The sequence below is a fragment of the Anopheles funestus genome, chromosome 2RL (assembly GCF_943734845.2).
Source record: "Anopheles funestus chromosome 2RL, idAnoFuneDA-416_04, whole genome shotgun sequence".
NCBI lineage: Eukaryota > Metazoa > Arthropoda > Insecta > Diptera > Culicidae > Anopheles > Anopheles funestus.
Window position 1 is genome coordinate 100,399,871 of NC_064598.1, and position 25,614 is coordinate 100,425,484.

At 39.9% G+C, this 25,614-nt stretch overlaps 1 protein-coding gene across 6 annotated transcripts in view; it reads right to left on the bottom strand.

The window, feature by feature from the left end:
• LOC125763350 (mitogen-activated protein kinase-binding protein 1) overlaps window positions 1-25,614 on the bottom strand; it is a 98,836-nt gene that overhangs the window by 19,571 nt on the left and 53,651 nt on the right. For 3 of the 6 annotated variants that reach the window (XM_049426398.1, XM_049426394.1, XM_049426395.1), the window contains one exon: window positions 17,461-17,968. The exons of 2 other annotated variants lie outside the window; for them this stretch is intronic. In XM_049426398.1, the coding sequence (XP_049282355.1) occupies window positions 17,461-17,529 (69 nt within the window). In that variant the 5' untranslated portion in view covers window positions 17,530-17,968. Of the gene's footprint in view, window positions 1-17,460; window positions 25,583-25,614 lie in introns of those variants that run through there. One more of the 6 variants, XM_049426396.1, reaches the window with a different exon arrangement.

Consider the following 25,614-nt stretch of genomic DNA (forward strand, 5'->3'; position numbering starts at 1 on the left):
TGTGGGGCCGGTTTTTTTTAGTGGAGCAATAGAAAGAGAAGCTTATATTTCGTTGGTAGTGAACTTAACCTTAGCCGTTTGCAAGATGAATGGCGTATTGTAGCTTTACTTTGTTTGCTGCGGTGTGATGAAGAGAATAAGTTACACTGTTAATAAAAAGTTAAGAACGGGAACAAAAACTAAAAGCATTTAGGTCACATGTAGATGCACATGTAATGACGCAATTGAAGGTATTATTGCAGCTCAGTCTTGACATATGCATATTTAAGTAATAGCAGCTTTCGATAGCGAACCGTCTAGCAAAAGGTTTGGCACAAAATGTCGCCTAATGCTACCTTCGCCCTTGTGGCTGGCATTATTCAATAGGTACTCATAGGTGGGTTTTTAGCTGAAAGCGAGCTAAATAGAAGGCATTATTTTGAAGCAATGGCGAAGGTGCGTCACGTCATGGCACGCGTCCCATGTATCTTCAAGTTAAAGGCTTAAGCCGTCTACCGACTACAAACCGTGGACGAAAGGTCATGGGAAAATTGACCTACCGCTTAACAGCTACGCCCGTGCGAAGCAATTTGCAAGCTAAAAGTTCGTGGTAGGTACTTTTGATAATGGAAAAACTTTTTTGGAGGGAAAATGTATGATATCTAATAAAAATGGTTCGGCCATCCAAAGGACCACCATTGTTTTTTATTTAACAAAAAATAAAACAAGCACGTATTTAACAAATCAAATAACGAATAATTATAGTATTGGATCTGTTCGTTAATTAGAAGATGGGCAAAGCAAATAATACTTAGTTCAATAACCTTCATTTCTCAATTTCGTGCAGCTAATAAAGCAAAACAAAACGTCTGAGACGCTGCATGAATTTATGGGGAGTTTTTTTTGTTTGTTTCTTCCTCAGATTCAGATGACACGGTTCGGTGACATCCAGCTAATTTTGTGCGAATGTTCCAAAAGAAAACTTGGCGAGCGTTTTGTTTTTTTTTGTTGCACATCAGTAAATTATTGTTCATTTTTACACAACCTCTGCCGAACAGAACAACGCTGCAATTCAGAATGAAAATATCTATGTTCCCATCGTGCATTTTTTGTGTTTCTCTATCTCTCTCACTCTCTAAAATCACTTGCTTTTGGGAATATAAAATATTCGTTTCTACCGGTGGTAGTCATGATGATTACAGACCTTAAGCGTATAGGGTAGCATTGAAACCAGCAACTTGGTGGATATGGAGTGTACAATTAGTAAGATTTGACCTCCCACAAAATAACCATCTTTTCGTGTGGAATCGAACGAAAGGGAGTGAACATCACAACAAGAAAAAAAGGAAACATAAATTTGGGAAAAAAGTTTGGAGCTGTTTTGGGCTTGCTAAAATAAACAGCACAGCTTGCACCGGTGGATAAAATTTACTTTCACGCACGAGTGCCTATTTCTGTCTGCTTGGAGAGTTTGTTGTTTCTTCGGCAAAGGAAATGGTTGGAAAATTGAATAAAACAAAACCTTCACAATGAGAACAAGGAAACTTAAAGCACTTTTACCTTTATTTGATTTTGCGTTAAAATAAAAGAAAATTATAAAATTGAAAAATAACTTAAAAGGGGTTTCTTCCAAGGAAAATTCTTTCCAAGACACAGCATAAACCTCTCAAGTCTCTTTTCTTCACGTTGTAGATGAAATACAACATCAAAAGGCATGTTGACTCAAGTAACTTTTGACGGTATGGTACGTTGAGTGTAGTTTGAGTTTTTCACGGTCGAAATCATGTGCCGGCAAATAATTTTTCTCGTTCATTTTATGTCATCTACCATGCCAAGACATGTACACATTTCAAAGTTAACTCCATGCAACGTGGGGGGGGCAACTTTGTTGCAGACAGCTGAAGCTGAAGGAAAATTGTGACACATTCATGCAGAACGAGAGTAAATGCTTGGGCAAAGGCAATATGGGAAGAAAAAGTAGATGTTTTCGTTACCCGCAACATGTTTATTTATTTTCCACTTTGTTTAGACAAGGATTAGGTGACTGATTGCACATCTTCATTACAACGTCAGTCACTCCCAGAGTGGGTGGGTGAAGTTCTTGTGAAAGCATCGTATTTGTTGCATCTCGGAAGTAGGTCATCTAGCAAAGCGAAATGTTGCATCGGACGGTAGCAGTTAATGCGCAACGAGATCCGAGCACGCCACCTCCACCATCTTGTTAGTAGTACTCCTGTTTGCCACTCAGCTAAACTTCCACGAACGTCCATAATCATCTTGGACGATCGATCGATCGAGACGGACGACACGTTTTCTCCACCCGAATTGCCCCACCCTCGTTCCACCAAACAGTGCGTTATAAGCAAGTTAGCTATACGGCCTGAGCTGCCCAGGCGAATACTAGGCCAGTAAATGATGAGCGCGATCGATGAGCCACATCAAGCCCGGCTGAGGTAGTTTCTTGCAATGTCCGAACGGGCCTCGGGCAATGTAATCCGATACGTCCGGAAGATATGAGGTTCCATTCGAACTCCCGGCACGTGTGTGGTGGTTTACGTTGGACCTGCCTTGCGGTCTAATAGTTTCACTCTTTGCCGACAAAGAGCGAACGGAAACAATCCAGGCGAAGCAGAGAGAAGGAATGTAGTACTTGTCTGTTTAGTCAAAGAGTAGCCACCTACTAAATCCCATCGCCACCGTGTACGAAACTTCAACTTGTACGGGTTCCTCGCTTCGTGCTAGCTACCATCTTTGGATGCAGTTGCAGTTCGTTGCAGTTTGCTCGAACAAAGAGCAATCTTTTTGATGGCCCATGACACACGCCAACAAGAATCTAGCCCGCGTCTCGCAGTGATGCGAACAGATCTTTACTCTTATAACCTTACCAGGCTATAAAGCTCTGTTACTTCCTCCTGCATAGTTCTCTCTCTATCTCGCCTCTATCCCGGGTGTTGGTGAATTGTGCCATAAAGCGTGAATTAATTATTCGCGACACTTTACCCACGACACCGTCGCGTTGCGTATGTGGCCAAGAAACGGTCTTACATCTAGAGGTCGGAACGATGCCAACCTTCGGTAGAATTTTCCACCCACATTTCGAATTCCAGCTGATGTTTATTGGATTGACGTCCGGGGGTCCTTGGATGGCGGCTTTGGGGTTCGGTAGGATGAAGTTTATGACCTGCGCCTAGCTATGATTTCCTTCCCTCCAACGATGCTGAATCCTTCTGAGTGGAAGTACTTTGGTTCGCGCTACTTCATTACTTACGCCCGATAGCATGTTTAATGTTTTACGAGGTTGTTGAACACTCAATTGCCAATTCGAGCAACACCGTTCGCGTAAGGTGAATTTATTTATTAACAACGTCACACTTGCTTTTGCGTAAGGCAGGGAGTTTGGGTTTGGGATCTGACACTTGGAGGTACTTGTGAATGTAAGAGGATTAGCAGGAAAGCAATCAAACTCATTTGCTAATGCCCAGAAAGCTGTAACGGTTAAGCTGTCCAAAATAGAAACTGAGCTGCTTTTTTCAAATTACTTAACGATATAGTAATCCGAGAAGCAAAACCCTGACCTATATCTTCCTTTTTGGGGAGATATCCAGAAGAAGTGCAATGGCATTTGTTGTGACAGTGGATTGAAAAGATTTGTTAATCTCTAACTAATTAGACAGGGCGGTGTGTCTGATCAGAGCTTTACTATGTATTGGGTAAATGCACCCTAAAGTATTCTATTTTTATACCACCAGTTGAGATGACAGAGGGTTTGGAGAATTTCCAAATTACGCCGACGTTGTAACTTCAAGTCAAATAACAAAAAGTTATTAATAGAATTGTGATGAATGACATGTCCACAGTAAATTAAGAATTATTTTGTAGGATCCATCTTTACACGATCGTTTTCTGAGCATTGAATGCCTAAAAGTACCACCTAGAAACTTTCCCATGAAGTGAATCATATGTTTAAACACCGTACGAAGGTCTGATTAAAAGCTAGATTAATTTCATTTCATGGCCAATGCCACTTCTACCATTTTACACTGGTAGCAATATTTTCCCATCCACAAATGTAACCCGTTCACCGGAAGCAAACGATTCGCATGCACAGTTGGTGCACGCGCATTTAAATATGCAACTGCAATCGTGATGTTGCATCGCTTCGTTAGCCTTTCATTCGCGTACACCTGTATTGAGTTAGGTCCGTGCGTGTAGTTTTGTTTGGTTAAAAAAGTAAAAATTAATGAAACCCAAAACAGAGAAATATAAATCAAAACAAAACGGAAGTCCGATTCCACACAGCGATAATGAGAAGATGAGCAATAAACTTTTCCACCCCGTTTTACTTTCGATCCAGCTCGTGCGTATGGACCTTCGTTAGTTAGCTTCCTGTTTAAACGTACAAGCTTCCGCAAAAAAAAAGAAACACAATTCACCTCTTCTGATTTAAAAGAGATCACTTTCGACACTGAACTCCACCTCTGTAGCTACTGCTAGTCGGAGCTTCGTTTTTTACGGCAAGACGGGTTAAAATAAATCATTTCCAATCTCATACCACCTTCGAACACGCGTGTCCATAATGGATCAAGCGGTGTTTACAACGCAAGACGCAATTGAACGATTAAACATATGCACGATCACCAATATACTTCCCCCCGATCTTGCATGATGAATGGTGTTTCATCGCGAATCCTGTTCATCGAAGAATCTTCAAACCCAACCTACGTGCGGTTGAAGAGGTTCTTCCCTCCGCGGGTACATGAATCGAACGACCGTTGGGAAGCAATATGTGTCACCTTTTAAAATTCATTTGTCGGACAAGATTTACGGCGGGCGGACGTCGATTTTGCTCCGAACTAACGTCATGTTAAATTATAATCGCGATGAATTAAAATCACATTCATTATTTTTGCTTTATGCTACCAGAGATACCTAACATTGAATTGCGTTTTCGGAAAAGGGATAGGGAAGTTGTATCTTGTTGTGTGGCATAAATGGAACTTTGCTTTTGTGTGACGCAGGTGAATGATACAAATCGAGCGTAGGTTTCGCCTATTGATTGAACTATTTGTTCCACCATTGTGAGGGTGGTATATGGAATTTTTACATGACAGAATAGAATAGAATCGATTACGTAGCACACACAATGTAGCTTAAATAGTGTAGGAAGTTTTGTTGGCGAATACTATTGACTTCATTAAAATTCTTGTATTTTATCAGATTAGTAAATTGACTACAAATTTCAAATAAAATCACATAAAAAAAAACAAAATATGCCTTTAACATTAATTTTATAATTCATACAAGAAGCCTAATTAATGATAAGATTGAAACATTTGGAACTTTATATAAATCACCATTAGCATCATTATTGAGTGATTTCTCAGTTACCGTTTTTTTGCTAGCAATTACTTCGATTTTATAAAATCATAAGAAATAACTCAGTCGCGAATCTTTGCAACCGACTAAGGTGAGTATCTCAAGAGAAGATAATTTGAAATTATGTCCACTTGCTTCACTACCCGGTCATTTATGTTAGGAAGTAACTTTCATCTTTTCCATTTACATCTTTCACCTTCCCGTCCGCGGGGGGTTGAAAATTGGTTGAACCGTCAAAAGATTAGACAACCGTAAAAGCAAAAGTGATGGAAAAAAGGGACGCAACTCGTTAATGGGTTTTGCATGCTGCAAAAGAGTAAGAGTGTGTCATTTTTTTTCCTTCCTCGGACCGAAATTTCCAACGAGACGTTTCATTAGCCCTCTTTAAACCGCCCGAACATAATGGAGTTGCAAGCGGACAAAACTCGTTCGTCTCGTTGGAAGAGTAGCGGTTTTCCACTTCCGCTCTTTCATTTCGGGAAAGCTTTTGAAGGTAAAATTGCAAACCGTAGGATGCAAAAGCAAATGTAAAGGTCGACCAATTTGGACGGTGCAGGATATGTGGCTAAAAATGAAATAATAGTTTTTGCATAATTGGGTTCGGTCGCGGTCGTTGTTAGAGGCACGGCAGGTGATTAGAAGGATGCAGCGACTGCAGTGGCTTTAACCGAAGGAAAAGTGAAACCCTTTTGCGTACTCTTTCGTCTATACAAGTCGTACTTTCTATGCAAGGTCGAAAAGTACAGCCACGGTGTGTTATGATGTAGTACGCCGGTTGAAAGTAGCAAGTGTTGACGAGTGTTTCCGGGAGTGCGTTGCATTTTCCCGTCTCAAATGGGTGCTTAACGGTGTACCATTATGGTCGACATGTGGAAAGCTTTTCTTTCTCGAAGAACTAACTTTTTCAACGTTTTCAATTTTCGCAAATGAAAGAAGAAGTAAGAAGACATGAAGATTACTACCAGGGTAACGATTTAACCATCACAGGAGGGATTGCAAATTGAATTACAGTGCAAAGGAGTACCGGAATTTTAAGACATCCCACTTAACCGCTGTGTAACCTTTGACCCTTGTGCGAGAGAATGGGTCGACGACTTTGGAGACAGAAAGCAAGCAAAAAAGGATTAGGAAAAAAGTACACCAGCCACAGGACGGAAGTAGTAAAGACGGTATAATAATCAAATTAAGACTAGACAGGCAGACAGGTGTATGTGACTGGGGTTTAAAAAGGCGTGGTCCTTTTTTTCTAGTTGCTTTAACATAACAACATAGCATTTTGGAAAATGTTCGAGAACTATTACGATGCTATGAAGACCCTTTTTTCGAATCTTTTGAACACTTTATCAACCGATGAGTGAGAAGTTTCGCCATCCATATCGACGGGAGAAATAGTATCGGAATACCCACTGACCCACCAAACGTAACACGGGCTGGACAAAACAACAACCTACAACAAGCCGGTGCCAGCGTTGAGCAGGCGAAAAACCTTCTCTTGTTTCGATTTAATATTTATCGACGAACGTTGTTGTGTACCGCACCACACCGTACCGGGCAGTGGTCAATAGGCACATAAATTAAATATTGATGCAATTTAGACCCCCACACACCCATATTGCTGGTCGAATGGCGTCGCGGAATTGGTCGATCGGAAGGCAAATGAAGGCAAGGATGCCTGGGCGTGGGGGGGTTTAAAGTGGGCAGCAATATTACTATTTCTGCACAGATCAAGCCTTAGGTTTGAGCCAACCCGATTGAACCATTTCGGGGACGGAAAGTGAGAAGGGACCATACGTATAAATGTCAGAAAGCTGTCTTTTTTGCGTTTAAAATGTTCGCAGGGTTCGCGCAAAAATACATGCAAATCGATTTTACACACCGTATCAGAATTGCGATTTGAAAACCATGTCGTGTTTAAAGACGTGTATTGAGCAACTATTCGATATAAAATATTTCATGTACAAAAAAAAAAACTAGAAAAAACGACATAAAGAGAGAAAGTGAACGATTAGGAGTCAGCTCGTTTAACGACTCATTTCGGAGTCATAACAAACCCGGCATTAATGTATAAGTTAAGATTCCACCATCCTCCCCAAAGGAGGATGACCATCCTCCAAGGGCCTCCGAGAAGCTTGATTCGCCACTGCTCGTAAGGCAAAATTTAAGAATTGATGTATTTTTATGCCAATTGGTTGAAATAAGTTTATTTTCACTCAAATAATGCTTTAAATAAAAAATAATAAAAAAATAAAAAACAATTCAAAAAATTTGAAAATTTTCTAAGGCTATAGCTTAACTTTTTTTTTTTAGTAATTTTGCAAAATTTTATAAATCGATTTTTTTTAGTGAAAATTGGTTTAAATGAGTTTCTTTTCACTCACCCAATGTTTTAAATAAAACAAAAGAATAAAGAACAATAAAATAAATAAAAAAATAAACAATAACAAAAAATTAAAAATTTGAAAATTTTGTAAGGCTCATTTTTGTGCCAAGTTTTGCCTATAACTCGGTCGGTATCCAACGGATCGCCAATCTTTAACCTGTGGTCGATAGATGGCACCAATGGCTACATTTTCTTCTTGGACGGACATGCCCTCAGATGTCTATGCTAGAAGTTATCTGAGAAACCAAGTTCCTTACCCTGTTTGAGAAAATGTAAAATTTTCCTCATTTTTGAGCAATGTAGCAAAATTTTTAAATGTGATATATTTGAATGCGAATTTGTTGCAATAAGTTTCTTTTCACTCAAATAATGCTTCAAATTAAAAAAAGAATAAAAAATCAGAAAAAAAAATTTTAAAAATTTTCAACTCGAAAATTTCATAAGGGGTACCCCTTGCCATTTTTTTGAGAAAATTTGGAAAAAAAATAAATTGATTTATTTTAATGCCAATTGGTTGCAATGTGTTTCTTTTCACTCAAGTAATGCTTTAAATAAAAAAAAGAGTGAAAAATAATAAAAAAATCAAAAAATTCAAACAAATAAAAATTTACTAAGGCTCATTTTTGCACCAAGTTTTGGCTATAACTCGGTCGGTATCCAACGGATCGCCAATCTTTAACCTGTGGTCGATAGATGGCACCAATGGCTACATTTTTTTCTTGGACGGACATGCCCTCAGATGTCTATGCTAGAAGTTATCTGAGAAGCCAAGTTCCATACCCTGTTTGAGAAAATGTAAAATTTTCCTCATTTTTGCGCCAAGTTTTGCCTATAACTCGGTCGGTATCCAACGGATCGCCAATCTTTAACCTGTGGTCGATAGATGGCACCAATGGCTACATTTTCTTCTTGGACGGACATGCCCTCAGATGTCTATGCTAGAAGTTATCTGAGAAGCCAAGTTCCATACCCTGTTTGAGAAAATGTAAAATTTTCCTCATTTTTGAGCAATGTAGCAAAATTTTTAAATGTGATATATTTGAATGCGAATTTGTTGCAATAAGTTTCTTTTCACTCAAATAATGCTTCAAATTAAAAAAAGAATAAAAAATCAGAAAAAAAATTTTAAAAATTTTCAACTCGAAAATTTCATAAGGGGTACCCCTTGCCATTTTTTTGAGAAAATTTGGAAAAAAAATTAAATTGATTTATTTTAATGCCAATTGGTTGCAATGTGTTTCTTTTCACTCAAGTAATGCTGTAAATAAAAAAAAGAGTCAAAAATAATAAAAAAATCAAAAAATTCAAAAAAATAAAAATTTACTAAGGCTCATTTTTGCACCAAGTTTTGGCTATAACTCGGTCGGTATCCAACGGATCGCCAATCTTTAACCTGTGGTCGATAGATGGCACCAATGGCTACATTTTCTTCTTGGACGGACATGCCCTCAGATGTCTATGCTAGAAGATATCTGAGAAGCCAAGTTCCATACCCTGTTTGAGAAAATGTAAAATTTTCCTCATTTTTGCGCCAAGTTTTGGCTATAACTCGGTCGGTATCCAACGGATCGCCAATCTTTAAAATGTGGTCGATAGATGGTACTAATGGCTACATTTTCTTCTTGGACGGCCATGCCCTCAGATGTCTATGCTAGAAGTTATCTGAGAAACCAAGTTCCTTACCCTGTTTGAGAAAATGTAAAATTTTCCTCATTTTTGCGCCAAGTTTTGCCTATAACTCGGTCGGTATCCAACGGATCGCCAATCTTTAAAATGTGGTCGATAGATGGCACTAATGGCTACATTTTCTTCTTTGACGGACATGCCCTCAGATGTCTGTGCTAGAAGTTATCTGAGAAACCAAGTTCCTTACCCTGTTTGAGAAAATGTAAAATTTTCCTCATTTTTAAGCAATGTAGCAAAATTTTTAAATGTGATATATTTGAATGCGAATTTGTTGCAATAAGTTTCTTTTCACTCAAATAATGCTTCAAATTAAAAAAAGAATAAAAAATCAGAAAAAAAATTTTTAAAAATTTTCAACTCGAAAATTTCATAAGGGGTACCCCTTGCCATTTTTTTGAGAAAATTTGGAAAAAAAATTAAATTGATTTATTTTAATGCCAATTGGTTGCAATGTGTTTCTTTTCACTCAAGTAATGCTTTAAATAAAAAAAAGAGTGAAAAATAATAAAAAAATCAAAAAGTTCAAACAAATAAAAATTTACTAAGGCTCATTTTTGCACCAAGTTTTGGCTATAACTCGGTCGGTATCCAACGGATCGCCAATCTTTAACCTGTGGTCGATAGATGGCACCAATGGCTACATTTTATTCTTGGACGGACATGCCCTAAGATGTCTATGCTAGAAGTTATCTAAGAAGCCAAGTTCCTTACCCTGTTTGAGAAAATGTAAAATTTTCCTCATTTTTGCGCCAAGTTTTGGCTATAACTCGGTCGGTATCCAACGGATCGCCAATCTTTAAAATGTGGTCGATAGATGGCACTAATGGCTACATTTTCTTCTTTTACGGACATGCCCTCAGATGTCTGTGCTAGAAGTTATCTGAGAAACCAAGTTCCTTACCCTGTTTGAGAAAATGTAAAATTTTCCTCATTTTTAAGCAATGTAGCAAAATTTTTAAATGTGATATATTTGAATGCGAATTTGTTGCAATAAGTTTCTTTTCACTCAAATAATGCTTCAAATTAAAAAAAGAATAAAAAATCAGAAAAAAAATTTTAAAAAATTTTCAACTCGAAAATTTCATAAGGGGTACCCCTTGCCATTTTTTTGAGAAAATTTGGAAAAAAAATTAAATTGATTTATTTTAATGCCAATTGGTTGCAATGTGTTTCTTTTCACTCAAGTAATGCTTTAAATAAAAAAAAGAGTGAAAAATAATAAAAAAATCAAAACATTCAAACAAATAAAAATTTACTAAGGCTCATTTTTGCACCAAGTTTTGGCTATAACTCGGTCGGTATCCAACGGATCGCCAATCTTTAACCTGTGGTCGATAGATGGCACCAATGGCTACATTTTCTTCTTGGACGGCCATGCCTTCAGATGTCTGTGCCAGAAGTTATTCGAAGAACTATGTTCCATACCCTGTTTGAAAAAATGTAAAATTTTCCTCATTTTCGCACCAAACTTTGCCTGTAACTCGATCGGTATCCTACGGATCGCCAATCTTTAATCTGTGGTCGATAGATGGCACCAATGGCTACATTTTCTTCTTGGACGGCCATGCTCTCACGTGTCCGTACCGGAAGTTATTCGAGGAACCATGTTCCATACCCTGTTTGAGAAAACGTAAAATTTTTCTCATTTTTGCACCAAACTTTGCCTATAACTCGATCGGTATCCTACTGATCGCCAATCTTTAACCTGTGGTTGATAGATGGCACCAATGGCTACATTTTCTTCTTGGACGGCTATGCTTTCAGGTGTCCGTACCGGAAGTTATTCGAAGAATTATGTTCCATACCCTGTTTGAGAAAACGTAAAATTGTCCTCATTTTCGCACCAAACTTTGCCTATAACTCGATCGGTATCCTACGGATCGCCAATCTTTAACCTGTGGTCGATAGATGGCACCAATGGCTACATTTTCTTCTTGGACGGCCATGCCTTCAGATGTCTGTGCCAGAAGTTATTCGAAGAACTATGTTCCATACCCTGTTTGAAAAAATGTAAAATTTTCCTCATTTTCGCACCAAACTTTGCCTGTAACTCGATCGGTATCCTACGGATCACCAATCTTTAATCTGTGGTCGATAGATGGCACCAATGGCTACATTTTCTTCTTGGACGGCCATGCTCTCACGTGTCCGTACCGGAAGTTATTCGAAGAATTATGTTCCATACCCTGTTTGAGAAAACGTAAAATTGTCCTCATTTTCGCACCAAACTTTGCCTATAACTCGATCGGTATCCTACGGATCGCCAATCTTTAACCTGTGGTCGATAGATGGCACCAATGGCTACATTTTCTTCATGGACGGCCATGTCCTCAGCTGTCTGTGCCAGAAGTTATTCGAGGAACCAAGTTCCTTACCCTGTTTGAGAAAATGTAAAATTTTCCTCATTTTTGAGCAATGTAGCAAAATTTTTAAATGTGATATATTTGAATGCGAATTTGTTCCAATAAGTTTCTTTTCACTCAAATAATGTTTTAAATTAAAAAAAGAATAAAAAATCAGAAAAAAAATTCAAAAAATTTTTCCACTCGAAAATTTCATAAGGCTTACCACTTACGTTTTTTTTGGGAAATTTTGCAAAAAAATTTAAATTGATTTATTTTAATGCCAATTGGTTGCAATAAGTTTCTTTTCATACAAATAATGCTTTAAATAAAAGAAAGAATAAAAAACTACAAAAAAAAATAAAAAAATATCTAATTATTTTTTTATTTCAATTCACTCGCACATTTTCGTTTCAACTCACGTATTTAAATACTCTTCTTGCTACTCGACTCACCACGGCTACATGTTAACAATCATGAGTGGGTAAGGTTATAAAGAGTCGCTAAAACTCCTCGTGGTGAGTGAACGAAACCCGTTTACTACAACGTTACAACTTTAAATGGAGTAGCAATTGATTTATTTTACTTCATGTTGGCCTCTTGGAACTGTAACTACCATTCAAGTGTTTTCTGACTATCGATCGATTATTTTTACAGAGCAAATGTAAACACTATAAGGAGCAAGAGAAAAAAAAACTCACCACCACGCATTATGCTTTTCCATGCATTGAAGCACTAAAAGAGCTACAGTTGTTATGCATTTTCACCTGCAATCAAGCATACCCGGGTGCGGTGGTGTGATGCATTTCCTGTTGCCAAACGCATCGCCAAATCGAACGCTCTTCGCGGAGTGTTACAGCCGTCTTAGGCAACGGGCAAACTATATAATTTGTTTATTAGCTTTTTTTGCGACCATTCTCGGTCATTCGCTTCAGACGGACCGGCAAAAAAGAGGTACAACGGGCCCAAACCAAACCGTTAGCAAAAAGGGTCGTTACGCATAACGTACCGTTTTTCGCCGCCGTGAGACTTTTCAACGCTTTCGCGCAAGCTTCTGACAATTTGCATAAGCTTACGGTACTACTCACCCAGCTGGCTAGCTCGATACCTCGGCTTTAGTCTTCATCAAACCACACGGCCGTTACTGTCCTTCACACCCTTCTGCATGGCATGGCCGGGGACGACGATGACGACGTTATAGTTATATGCTCTTCCTTTCTTTCTACGGCTTCACTAACCATTCGAGCGAACCATTTTCAGCCATTTCCCTTCCCTTGACTCAACGGATTATGGATCTGCGTTTCTGTCTCTTGTGTGTGTGTTTGTTTCGGTGTATGTATGTTTCGTTCCCAAGAGCATACTTCCTATGCGCCACAGGAAATCCATCAAAGCGAGTCGCGTTTTAGCACGATGTTTTTCCATCTACCCGGTCGACCTCTGATGTGCAGGTTTGGGTTAGTGTAACCATCGCACGATAAGAGATACGCCACACTCGCCACATGCCACTTTAAAGGGGTGGAAGATTTGCACATCTGTCGGAGCTTTTCCACCATGAAAAACGGATGACTAATTTACATTCTACATCCGCCCTGTTTTTTGCTGCTTGAAAGAACAGGAACGCTTTGAAGATTTATTCCAGCCAGCAAGGGTTGCGCTGGTTGCATTCCTTTGCATTTTTTTCACTTGCTCTATTGCCCCTGTGTAGGGCATGCTGGAGACAAATTACAAGTGACATAAGATTGTGTAAAACCTGGACGTGAAAGACAAATTTCGTTTTGCGTTTTCTAACAATCCCAGCAAAGAGAACACTTCCAGAAACATTTTTTAAAGCAAAGCTCAAATATTCATATTTTACTAACAACTGATCCGCTAATCCAATTTGTGGTACGTAGTTCGAACGGAGTACACATCACATTAGTTACTAAATTGAGGAACGTGACTTAATTTAATGAAAAGAAGAAAAAATGGCCAGAACTGTCACAAGAGAATTAGTATATTCCAAGCCCTCCGATTTGTTTCCCATCAAATGTACAAATCTAATCAAATTATGCCACCACAAATCGCATCATCTAACAACCGGTAACAACATTTCCCACAGTCTTATGAACGCATTACGATCAGCTAGCATCTGAACGTTCTTGAACTGTCGATCGGGTACTACCTTACTGGGAAAAATTCTACCATAAAGCTTAAATCTACTCGTTTTAATCACAAAAAAACATTCCATCCAATCGTCTCTCCGTAGAGGCTTGCAAACGAGCAAAGGCGTACCTGATAGATCGTATTATTATCTGACAGCATCATCTCCGTGAGCAATAAACACGGTAATTATAGCGAGAGAAGTGAGTGATCTTTCCTCAAGGCATCGTGACACAGGGGCAATTTGCAAAGTTGCAACACATGTGATATTAGAAGCACGTGGGTTGTGGTTTGTACTTTAGACAAGTAAAATGACGTTTTGATAAATGTTGGAAGAAATTTGTCGTCCTATTGCAACAAACCGGAGCTCCGTTTGGATACATGAACTGTGAGTGAAGTGCGAAAAAAGTTTAAATATACTGCGCATTAGCATGGTGGACATTTGTGCGCCCTCGATGTAGGACTTTTATCTTTCGGTTGAGCAAAAAAAAAACCCTCGAACAACACGAAGATGTACATCGATGTTACCTTGCTTTCCTTGAAAGTGTGCGTGTTCGTTGTGTAGTATGAATGACATCTATTGATTTCGATGGCGGCTAGATCATAGTGACAGCAACAAAAAAATTCCATCGATTCCACGCAAACTCGCTTTGGCCGTGTGTGCGCACACAGATCAATGTTAAGTTGTAGGATGATGATGGTCGCATTTTTGGAATCTTTTTTTCCCCAAACGGAAGACACTGTCATCGGGAGGTTGACTACGCGGGTATTTACATTCGAATGAGTTCATTAAGCGGGGCAGGCTAATGATGATCGTTTACAAGCCCGTTCTTGACATCTTGAGCGGTAAAGTTTACGACAAAACAGCACTGTTAGCCGTCCAAGTGTGTCATTAGGTAAGGTTTAAAAGGCATGTAGGAAGCCCTGCGGAGGTTTACCTTATCATCACGTTTCGTACGAAACGAGGAAGAGTTTGGCCGAGATTTGGTGCAGCATTCAATGGTTTGATGTACGAGTATGTTGATGCACCGAACAGCCATTCGTTAGGTCGTTTTGGTGCGTGTTAAATGTTCCAAATTGCAACCATATGGTCCATAAAGTAGGAGAAATAAATACGCTGGACGATAGGTGAGATGAGAGGGGATTCGTACAGGCCATGGTTAGTAGCAAAAGGGATGAATGGGCAGCCCTGCGTGAATGGGGAATGTAAATATTCCATTAGGAGTTGGTTTATTCTATCCAACTGCAAAAGCTTAAGTAACAGACCACTGGTTATCTCTGTGACAGGTTGAATATTTGTTGACATACTGTAAACTTTGGACAGTGGTTTGGCGGCCAGCGACAAACACACGTACACACATAACTCGTGGGGGAGTGCTCTTGTACATCTCCCCATCATCCCCATCGTCACATACACCTTCGCCTTCGGAAACATTAGTCTGGGCGATAGAGGCTTGCGCTGGTTGGGATGACATAATGCCTCCCTCTGTGGTTCACTTTCCTTCTCTCTTCTTTCTGTATCTTACTTAGTAGCCTGTTTCATCCCGTATAAGGCGACCGTTGTTGAGAATCATCGTCATCGACAACGTTGTAAGTAAGGCGACTTGGTTGGCTCATGTTTTGCAAAACTCTGTGCATACACACCGGATCACGAACAGCTTGTTTTGTTGTTGTTGTTTGTTTCGTTGTTGTCAGTATGAACAGTGTGTCGAGAACTATAAACTGTGTTCGATAATTACTAAACCGGTTAGACCGATATTTATACAAATTAGTACCGATGATAATTCATTTGGGGAAAATTAATATTTATTGATTTATGAGCGATTTAGAATTGTGCTTCGTAAAAGATATTAATTGCTATCAAATTACCGTTTTACGTTTGTAAAGATGGAAATATTTTATATTTTTGGATAGATCATTTGTCGTTAAAAATGTAAATTTATTAATGTAATTTAAATTTTCATTCGTACACACCTCCTATGAATTACATTATTTTTTAGCCTTAATGAAGAAGCCGTCTCACATGCACCCTCAGTTAACGATTTTGCTACAGCTTGCAGCTAAAGAAAAAGAAATTTACAGAAAAAAATCCACTTACGAGTGCTTCTAATTCCATCCACCCAGTCATGTAAATCACGCGCAATCGCCAACTGGTAGCAAATCAATTTGAGAGCTTCGCAGCTTTGTTAAGTGGCGGCAAACGAAGTTGCAGCATACAGGGCCGCCACACCCATGGAATGTGTATGGTTCTAAAAGCAGCCCTCCTCTATGAAAGGCTAGAGGCAGCACAATTACTAACTGAAGCTATAATTTAGAGCAATTTCGCTGCTCGCTTGTAATTAATTTAACCGTACCAACCGTGAAGGACGCAACACGAAGAGATGATCCGGAGGGTGCAACGGTAGATTAGTAATAATAAAGAAAATCTTTAAACGATTTCACTTAAGATCCTGATGTGCCAATGATACTTTAAGAGAGCAGAAGTATGTTGAGTGCAAGATGAATGAACATTTGTGAAGGGGTTACAAATTTAGAACGGCTTTAATCCACAGTCACTCACAAAAAAAGACCCAAAATGCATGAAAAAGATTAGCTATAATGCTTCATGTTTAGTTTTCATATCTCAAAGTTCAGTGTCAAAAGCCACCCAGACGACCATCACCACATAAGCATTCATTGGGGCTTTCTATTCCTCCTCCAGGGGAAACGACATCCGAACATGAGCCGAAAATTGTGATTGACAGTCGTCGCCGGTGTATGCGGTTTGTGGTCCACTCGGCCAAAGGTCGTAAATTTTAACACTGAAAACTGTTAAAAACGTCACACACCGCGATGGTTATGCGATGCGGAAGAGGACAGAAATGTGGTCACGAAGTTGGCCGATGGTATGCCGGCATCCGAGACGGAGATATGTCATCGTTCGAGAATCAAGGGTAGTACGTGTAAGGACGCAGAAGAGACTTAGTGAGACACCACTCACTTTTGGCTATCGGCTTTTGGCTACAGATAGTGGAGTAGCTTACTTCCTTTTTTCCCTACTTGTGCATCCGTTTGACAAGAGAGTGAAATAGTTTGCGTCACAAGGGTACAATCGAGACACTCGATGCACTCTGTAGCATAGGAACACAGCATCGTTTGCACCACCAAACCGTGAGTGAGAGAGTAGGAGTGAAAAAATACTTTCACCAGCCAAACACCGGGGGTGACGTTCATGGCCACTAGAGAAATGTTGAAAATTGCTACAAAATAAGAATGGGACTTTGGGACGAGGTGCTTCCATTCACCCCTCTTCACTAAAAGAGGGGTGCGACCTCTTGGAACATTTCTTGGAGAAAGTACCGGTGGAGATCCAGCAAAAACTCCCTTTCTTTTCTTCAACTCATGGAGAGGAATAGTTCCACGTGCCTCAGACACAAAATTAGAGAGGCAAGTAAGGGCTGCACCCAAACCCAACCCCAACACGGAGCCAAATGACAGTTTGTGTTGGGTTGCTGCTGTGTTATGTCAACAATAGAGAACACCATAATCACTACACCGAAGCACATACGCGATACTAACCTGATAGGCGGCCACCTCGTCGCTGTTGTAGATGTGCAGCGGAGGCGATGAGTTTCTTGGCGCAAACATTGCGTTTGTTTTTGTTCACATTCACACAATGATACGAGGATACGGGGACGTATGTAATCGCTTAGAATAATCACACCTAGAAGGTTGCTGCTTGGACAACAATTTTCACCATTCCACCAAATGCAATATTTGCGATATTTGTTGTTTACTTTTGGTACTCGTTTTGTGTCGCTTTACAAATTTTTCTGTCCTTTATGTTATTATTTTCACCTTTGATATTCGTTACAATTTTCTCGTATTATTCTGATTCATTTATAAACTTTTTTTCATCACTTCGTATTCTTTCGTTAGCAATATTTTTGATAAAAGCAGCACAAAAATATCTCACAATCGATCGTATCGGTAATCAATTTTGTCACGCTTGACGAATTTTTCAATTTGCACAATGTTTGCATTCGCACTTGCACTTTCCATTGTCATCGCTTTCTTGTGTTCGTTTCTGCAAAACAAAAGCATCACAATGGTCACACACAGTTGAAGAAGGTCTCAGTTGAATAAGTAACATGCACACATGTTTGTAAGTTTTATAGTTGAATAACTTTTCCCACATCCCTACATATCTCAACCATAGGGTGCAAGGACGATGAAATGAACAAAACCTAACCGGACAGTTGGTTTTGCTACCTTCTCGGAGAGACGATTATGTCAGATGGTTGTTTTTTGTTTTTTGGAAATTCCTACTTCTGTTGCTCCTGCTGCACCTTTTCTACCATTCTCGAACGGGAAACGAAATTTTTGGCGACGTTCTGCGATGAGATGAGCTCCTTATTTATTTATTTATTTGTTTTCGATTTCTTGTTTGCCTTCCCGCCTTGCCGACGTGTCTGCATGCCCGTGTACGTTTATCGCACAACAATGTTTGTGTTCGTCGTTGCGGAAACTTTTTTGAGAAGAAAAATTGAACCGTTTAGAAGCACAACACGGTTGACAAAGCTGGAAGTTTGTGTTGATGCTGGACAGGTGGGGATGCTAAAAAGTTGGCAAACAACACTGAACCAAAATGACGACGGCGACAGACGAACGCTTCCATTGACAGCGGAGAATCCAAAATCTTGCTGCCTTGAACGTTCGAGTAAGCCGATCGCAGAATCATTTACATATTTAAATTATTCACAAACTTTACTTAACCCTCTATCCCTACCATCCCTACCTTTGAAGAGAACCGTGCGCCAGTTGCTTAATCGATTCCAAAACAATTTTACGACGCTCGTAATGAATCTTTCCTGTACAGTATTCCAAGTTCATCAACAATGGCTGGGTGTCAGAAAGTTTACAGCGTTACCTAATGTTTAAAAATACACCTTTCGACTTTCGAAAGAATTAAAACTACAAAATTACACCCACCCAATCACAAAACGAAATTTGCGAATGGATAACACAACAGGGAGGTGTATACGTATGACGTCAACTTCCCATTCGGAACTGATGACTGCCATCAACTGTGGTACGGCGAATAACGCTTTGTTAAGCTTTAACGCTGAAGCAACCGTGCTTGCCAAATTATGCAATACAGAAAGATGTACAAGAAAAAAATCTGTTGCGTTATTTGCTCTGTTAAGCGAATAGCATCTATTCTTTGCGTCACGCTCAATAATTAAATCACTTTGCGAACGGAAAATCATATTACAGATGGTACAGTACCTCTAATAGAGACAGATGATGAACTGAATAATCGTCGAAGGACGAACGATCAAGGTCAACAATGTTTTTCTTTGCTTCTCTATCAATGGTAATCAAAAGACATCATCAATGCAACGAAAAGCGACGAACCTGTTTTTGGGTGGTTTCATTTGCAAAGTGGATTTTGCTGCGAAACCCTGCTGCTTCATCAGGGATGGGATTAAAAAATACACGCAAAATCGAGAAGAAATCACTGACCACACAATTTGAGACAAGAAAGCAACGACGTTCCAAAGGGGTAACCTGTTCTACCGTGTATTTTTATTGCAATAATCTTTACCACACGAGGTAGCAATAATTTTTGGTAGATGAAATATGAACCTACATCTCTCAGGCCCGCACAAACAGGAACAAAGGAATGTAATAAAATAAACAAAATTTAGATCATCCACTTGTGGTCGCACAAAACCGTCAGAAAACCGAGATGGTGTCACCGCGCGTACCACACACACAAGGGCGCAGTTGAAGCTGGTGTGCTTGGGGTGTTGAATTTATCGCTCGTTAACGTTCGGGAGTGTGTAGTTGCTTTGGTCAAAAGCTATTCATTTTCGCCACAATTTTTGTTGCGGTTCTCCACTCAATATCTTGACATTCCGACGCCTCAAGAACCACGTGCGGCTCCGTGTGATACAGATGTGAGTGTGCACACACTTCCGTAACGTGGGATGGCAAAGCCGTAGGAGGAATTTTGTGTCCAACGCCGTTTGAAAATGGTTCGATAGTGAGAAACCAGGGAGGGTGCTCTCGTACGATGGGAAATTAATACTTAGCGCTATTAATCAGTCCCATGTGCCCCCGGATGAAGGTGTTTCTCATTAACATTGAGCGATTTGGTGCGTGGTGCTTCTCGTTTTTGTGTGACAAAGATATAAAAAGGCAACAACAATGAAACTGAGATATTCTTGAAAAACAACCCATTCTTTGAAGAATAAAATATTTTTTTGTCTTTGATTGCACAATCTCTAGTGGTTAATCTTTTTCTTGGGATAAGAATGATCATACAATCGAGGATACCAAATGCGGACATCAATTAAATAAAGATTAGACGAAAGAATAGAACAGACGGCAGTGTCCGTACGTAGTTCCTTTTCTCTCACCTGCCGAGCGTGACTTGAACACTACTATCGACGCCTACGGTATATAGCAGGTGAACGTTTATTGAAGAAATATATTCTTGGATATTTCATTCATTTAAAGGAGAGTAGCGGATTTTAGAATGATTCCTGGAGTACAATTAGTTGCACCGAATTGCGCTAAACTGGGATTTCTATCGAAGAGGTACAACTTAAATACTTAAAGGAAAGTTGTAAACAGATTTTCGTTTTAGCGGAAACCATGAATGTCATTAGGTTTTGCAGAGATGTCAATTAGGAAAATGCATCATGAAAACAACCCTTAGCAGTTTACTATCATTCCGGATCAATGGAGAAATGGGAAAAGAAAAGAGGACAAACCAACCATTTATCAGATTTGGTAAGGAAAGCAACGAACCCGCTGGCTCAGCAGTCCAAACAGCACCGTCTACCAGCTTTCCCTTCACGGTCAAACCGCAATGCACCATTAATCTTGCTGTGTGACACTCAACATTTCCCACTTGTGAATTGTGCAGATCTTCACCACGGAGTCGTTCGAAACTTCGACACCAGTTGTACATGGAAAGGGTGCTTATTGAACCAAAAGTGACACGTACGCCAGATTTCAACTACCCCGAATCGACCAGTTTAGCACGAAAAGCACGTTTTCGAAGCCGGTAGCAACTTGGGCAAAAGGGACAACTTTGCATACCGGCCAGTACGGGTGCGTTGGCTGTGTGTGCGTATGTTTCTATTGATGTTGCTACGTAGTCAGACTACGTAATTAAATGGAACTTTGGTTGACGTGATACGGATCTTATGGGGTCGTATTCTACGCCTGCAACACGGTAGTAGGACAATCCGATGTTCGAGGTTGATCGCAGTACAACCGGATATGCAAAGGCGGTCAAGTTCCTAAAGTATTTCAGCTCAAGTATAAAATCGCAAAGAATTATAAAACAATTGTTTCGGAAAGCGGATCAATCATTCAGCACAAACTGGCCCGATGACAATGAAGAGTAAGGTATTATGACTATGATGGAATTAAAGACATATGCGCTTGAATATCCAATCCATGCAACACGTACCACAACAGTTCGATTATTATCACCAAATTAATCTGTGTAACCGTATTGTATAAGCATTGAATTTATTATCGTTTTACAAAATCTTTCCGTTTGAACTGTCGTAAAAGAAGACAAAACAAAAACTTTCTTTTTTCAGCGACCACAACATTAGCCGCGTCGCATTATAACGTTCAAGTGTCAAACAAACGAAAGACTTGCACCATAAGTGACGAACCCTGCGACGTGTAAAGCGTTCCAGGAGCTCGCTAGCACTAAAACGTTCCCTTTTGAAGGGTCATACGCCGAAACAATGTGTGCCGGTAAATATGTTTGGAAAATATGTTGATTGCTTGATCATCATACGGAGCGAATCCCAGGAGAGATCATTCGTTTGCGCTTGGAGAAAGCCAAGGAAGAGAACGTGACCAACATATTCGGTCCGGCTTTGTGACCGTTCGGCACGTTATTAAGGGCCCCTCCTGAACAGTCGCCTTTCTTCCGTTAAAAAATACTGAAGACGACGCAAACGGTACAGTGATCATCATCATCATCATCACCCTCAGCATATGCCCCGAACGAAAGCGAGAATTGTTCAATTTTCTCGGTCACTTGGGCTCGAAATTGTTGAACGAACGAGCGGAAAGGAGAAACAATCTCGCCAGATAAAGGGTTCCCGTTGCACGACGTACGCAATAGCTTCCAAGTACCGAGAGCACACTAAACCGTTGGTGGCCACCTGCAGCAAAATACTTTCATCCGTCGGTTGGCACCTCGTTTTTCACAACTTCTCGATAGACGAACACTGCACTACGTCGGTCTTAAAATGGGCCACTAGGTTCGTGTGCAACAAACGTCCCACCAGGTGGATGGATGAATAGTTTCGGGAAGAGTGTACCGATGAAAAAAGAGCCATTTAGCGGATCTTCAAATCGGTTCCGAGTTTCGAGTGGATGGGAAAGATTCGTACACCGGTACACGGCCCGTATGAGGTGTGAAGAATAACTGCAAAAATGTAACGGTGGCACGCAATACTGTCCGAGGTGGGATTTGTTTTCTTTTTCCACCGGGCACCGGGCTGGCTCAGACAGTTAACACAAAAGACACTCAAAATTTGAAGCGCCCAAATTTGGAAGATTAATTAATTTTCCAGCATATCTCAACTGGTTGGGCTTTTGTTGGAGGTTGTTCCCCGCTTTTGGGTGAATTTTGTTTTTCTAAACAGTTCACTTCCCTAGCTTCTATGAAGGAAATTTCACGATTCAGTGGACGTTTTACCGATTTATGAATTCAGTTATGATTCTTCTCCTTTCTTCTTTTACTCCCAAAAATGTCTGATCAGATGGTCTAAATTTCAGTTTCGCGGCGAATTCTACGCTTGCAAGAGGTCAGCAGCAGCTGGTTCACTTCGGAGTTGATTAATTACATGATTAATTGGTTTAGAAACAGCGATCTCTCCACCTTAATTGGTTGCAGACAAGAATAGAAAACCGTTTTCCCACCAAAATGGTTGTGAAATGAAAGTTCCAAATTTAGGTTGATATTCGTTTACAATAAAATTAATGTCACTGAACATTTTCACTCTTCCGATGTTTGTGATGTATGTTTTGTAAAATTTAACAATTTTATGCAGCACTTTCAACCACTGTTGCTTTATTCTGCTGGCAAAATAAATTCCTGTGACGAACTTTAAGCAACGACTGGTTATGTCTCCAACAACGGTTTCCAATAAATACATTCACTGGCAGCATCAGTCACCCGATTGATGTCAACAGGAGATGGAAAGACACGATGACAGGTAAGTGCAAAACATTTGTAAATTGTCCCAAAATCTAGTTCACAACCTTCGCGAATTAAAATTGCGTACGCACGCGACATCCAATTAGACGATGTCGCGTAAAGCTGTACATAAAAACTATCGTCGAATAGTGTCCATCAATCGAAACTCTTCGTTGTGGCGTGTTACGATCGTACCGAATGTTTCTTCTTACAAGTGTTAGATATTTCGGGCGACTTCTCATGGAAAGCTTGCCGAGTTTTGTCGGTAAATTCTTCACTTGTGGTGTGCAGTATGGAATGGCAGCTTCAAGACAACAATCCGGCAATATCTATTTCGGTTCCAAGATCAAGCACGAGACACCGAAGCGGGACTTCTGGCCGGTGGAACGATAGCGAAGCAAAGGTGTAAATTTCACAAGAACGGTGCGTGTCAACTCATTTTACCATTTATGAGCCCGCCCGGTTAAATGGCCGAAAGCGACCGGTGATCGAATTTGGCAGGCGACTAAATTGCATGCTCATTTCTGTCTCTTTGAAATTGTTCATAAAAGGATCCCTATATATGTTTGTGAACGTTTTTGCCCGATTGTGACACGATGACAAACGATCATACGCTGGTGTAAACCGTCATATAGCTAGAAAGAAGGTCACGCCGAGAGAGGGGAAAAACAAAACAACAAAAAAGTCAATCGATCACAAACCGGTGGGTTGTTAATTAAATTAAAATGTGATTTTCTCTCCCGAAAAAGGCACCGTGTTGTACGGTATGCGTGTTGAAGCGGTATGTACCGAATCTTGCCCGGCTAGCCAACATATATTGGTGGCGAAAATTATATCCATTTGTAGTAAATTATGATTTAATTAGCGTTTACCTTCACCATAAGTTAGAGACGTGTTTGAAACGGTTTGGAAGGATCATGCTTTGATACATGCTAATTAATTTTAACACTCCAACCTTGGAAAGGGTTTTATTTGCACATACATGATAGAAAAGGGAAGGGAGCAACAAGATGCTAATTTCATCTCTAAGAACAGATCATCAGAAAAACAATCCAATGGTTGTGTTAGAGGAAAAATCCACTCCACGTACATCTTAATACATGTATTATTCTACAAGAATATTTTTCTCAATTTAGCTCAAACCAGTACTTTCATACACTAGAACATGTACATGTGGTCCATGTTCCGGCCATCATTTTCACATGAGTTGCATTCCGTTACAGATCCCATTGGCAGTCTGTGACCATTGTTTGCGATGTGAAAACTTGCCCACCGAACAACACCCCTGGCTGTGCTTAAGGGTGACATGGTCTAACTGAAGGGCAATTTAACCAGACTACGGAGCAAGCTTGCAGTAACATTTACTGTATTTTCTTGTTGTCGCTGTATGTAGTAGTGCTCTGTGATCTGACCGCAATCTATCGCATGCGTAGGAGAGCAATGACGAGGCTTTCCCTTCACTCACATGTTGCAAATGTGATAAGAAAAATGACCAAAGGTATGCTGTGCTGTGTGTCTTGCAGACAGACAAAAGTTCCTTTCGTAAACTGAACTAGTCTGGCCGTCCGGATACAAGGTATAGACGCAGGCGCCTACGCATTATCAACCAATAATAGCGACTTCGTAAAAAAAAGAACATGTCACTAACATTTCGTATATTTCTCAAGGCAGCAAAGGCTGGAGCAACAGTCACGGTTCGGGCGCTTGTTTTTTTTTTCATCTACCTCAACGATCATGCCAAAGCCTGCACCCCATTTATACCACAAATAACCGCAACAAGTCAGCGGGTCAATTCCGGACTGTTTCCTATCTTGGCTGAACTGTCTATTTCCCCCTCGGGCGCTCAAACGTCACCAATCCGGGAAAATGGACCGGTCTGGAACGACCTGGCAGGAAATTCGAACGTTTAAAATTTCTCTTTTAAATTGCCCACTTGCTGGTGCCATTCTCTTCACACATACGAAAGCGAGCATTGCATAAGCTTTTCATTATTTGTTTGTACTTTAAGTTTTCTTAAGTTGACTTTAAAATTCTTTTTTTTGTTACACACATAACTTTTCAGTTCTTTGCATATTTTTTTTCGACCAAACACACCTCACAAAGAACCCGAAAATTTTGCATATGTCACGAATAACTTTTTTAAACACTGTTTTGTTTTGCACTTTTCCATAAAAACAAAACGCACAAACGACCCCTTTTTTTAACTGTGTCGGCAAGCCGCGTGAACACAGGACTACTGCTAAACGGCTAAACCATCGTTCACGAGGAAAAAAAGGCACCACAATCACGTTGCACACGTGTATGCAAAAAAAAGGTCGGAAACATGTATTGCTAGCCACCGGATGTAATTGCAATGCAAACGAACGCATTAAAAAAAACACTTCATTTTCTTATACAATCACACACTCGCAAACTACCGGTGGTCACATAGTAAGTATTTTTTCAAAAAAATGTTACTTTTTTTGACACGTCTTCGATATCAACTTATG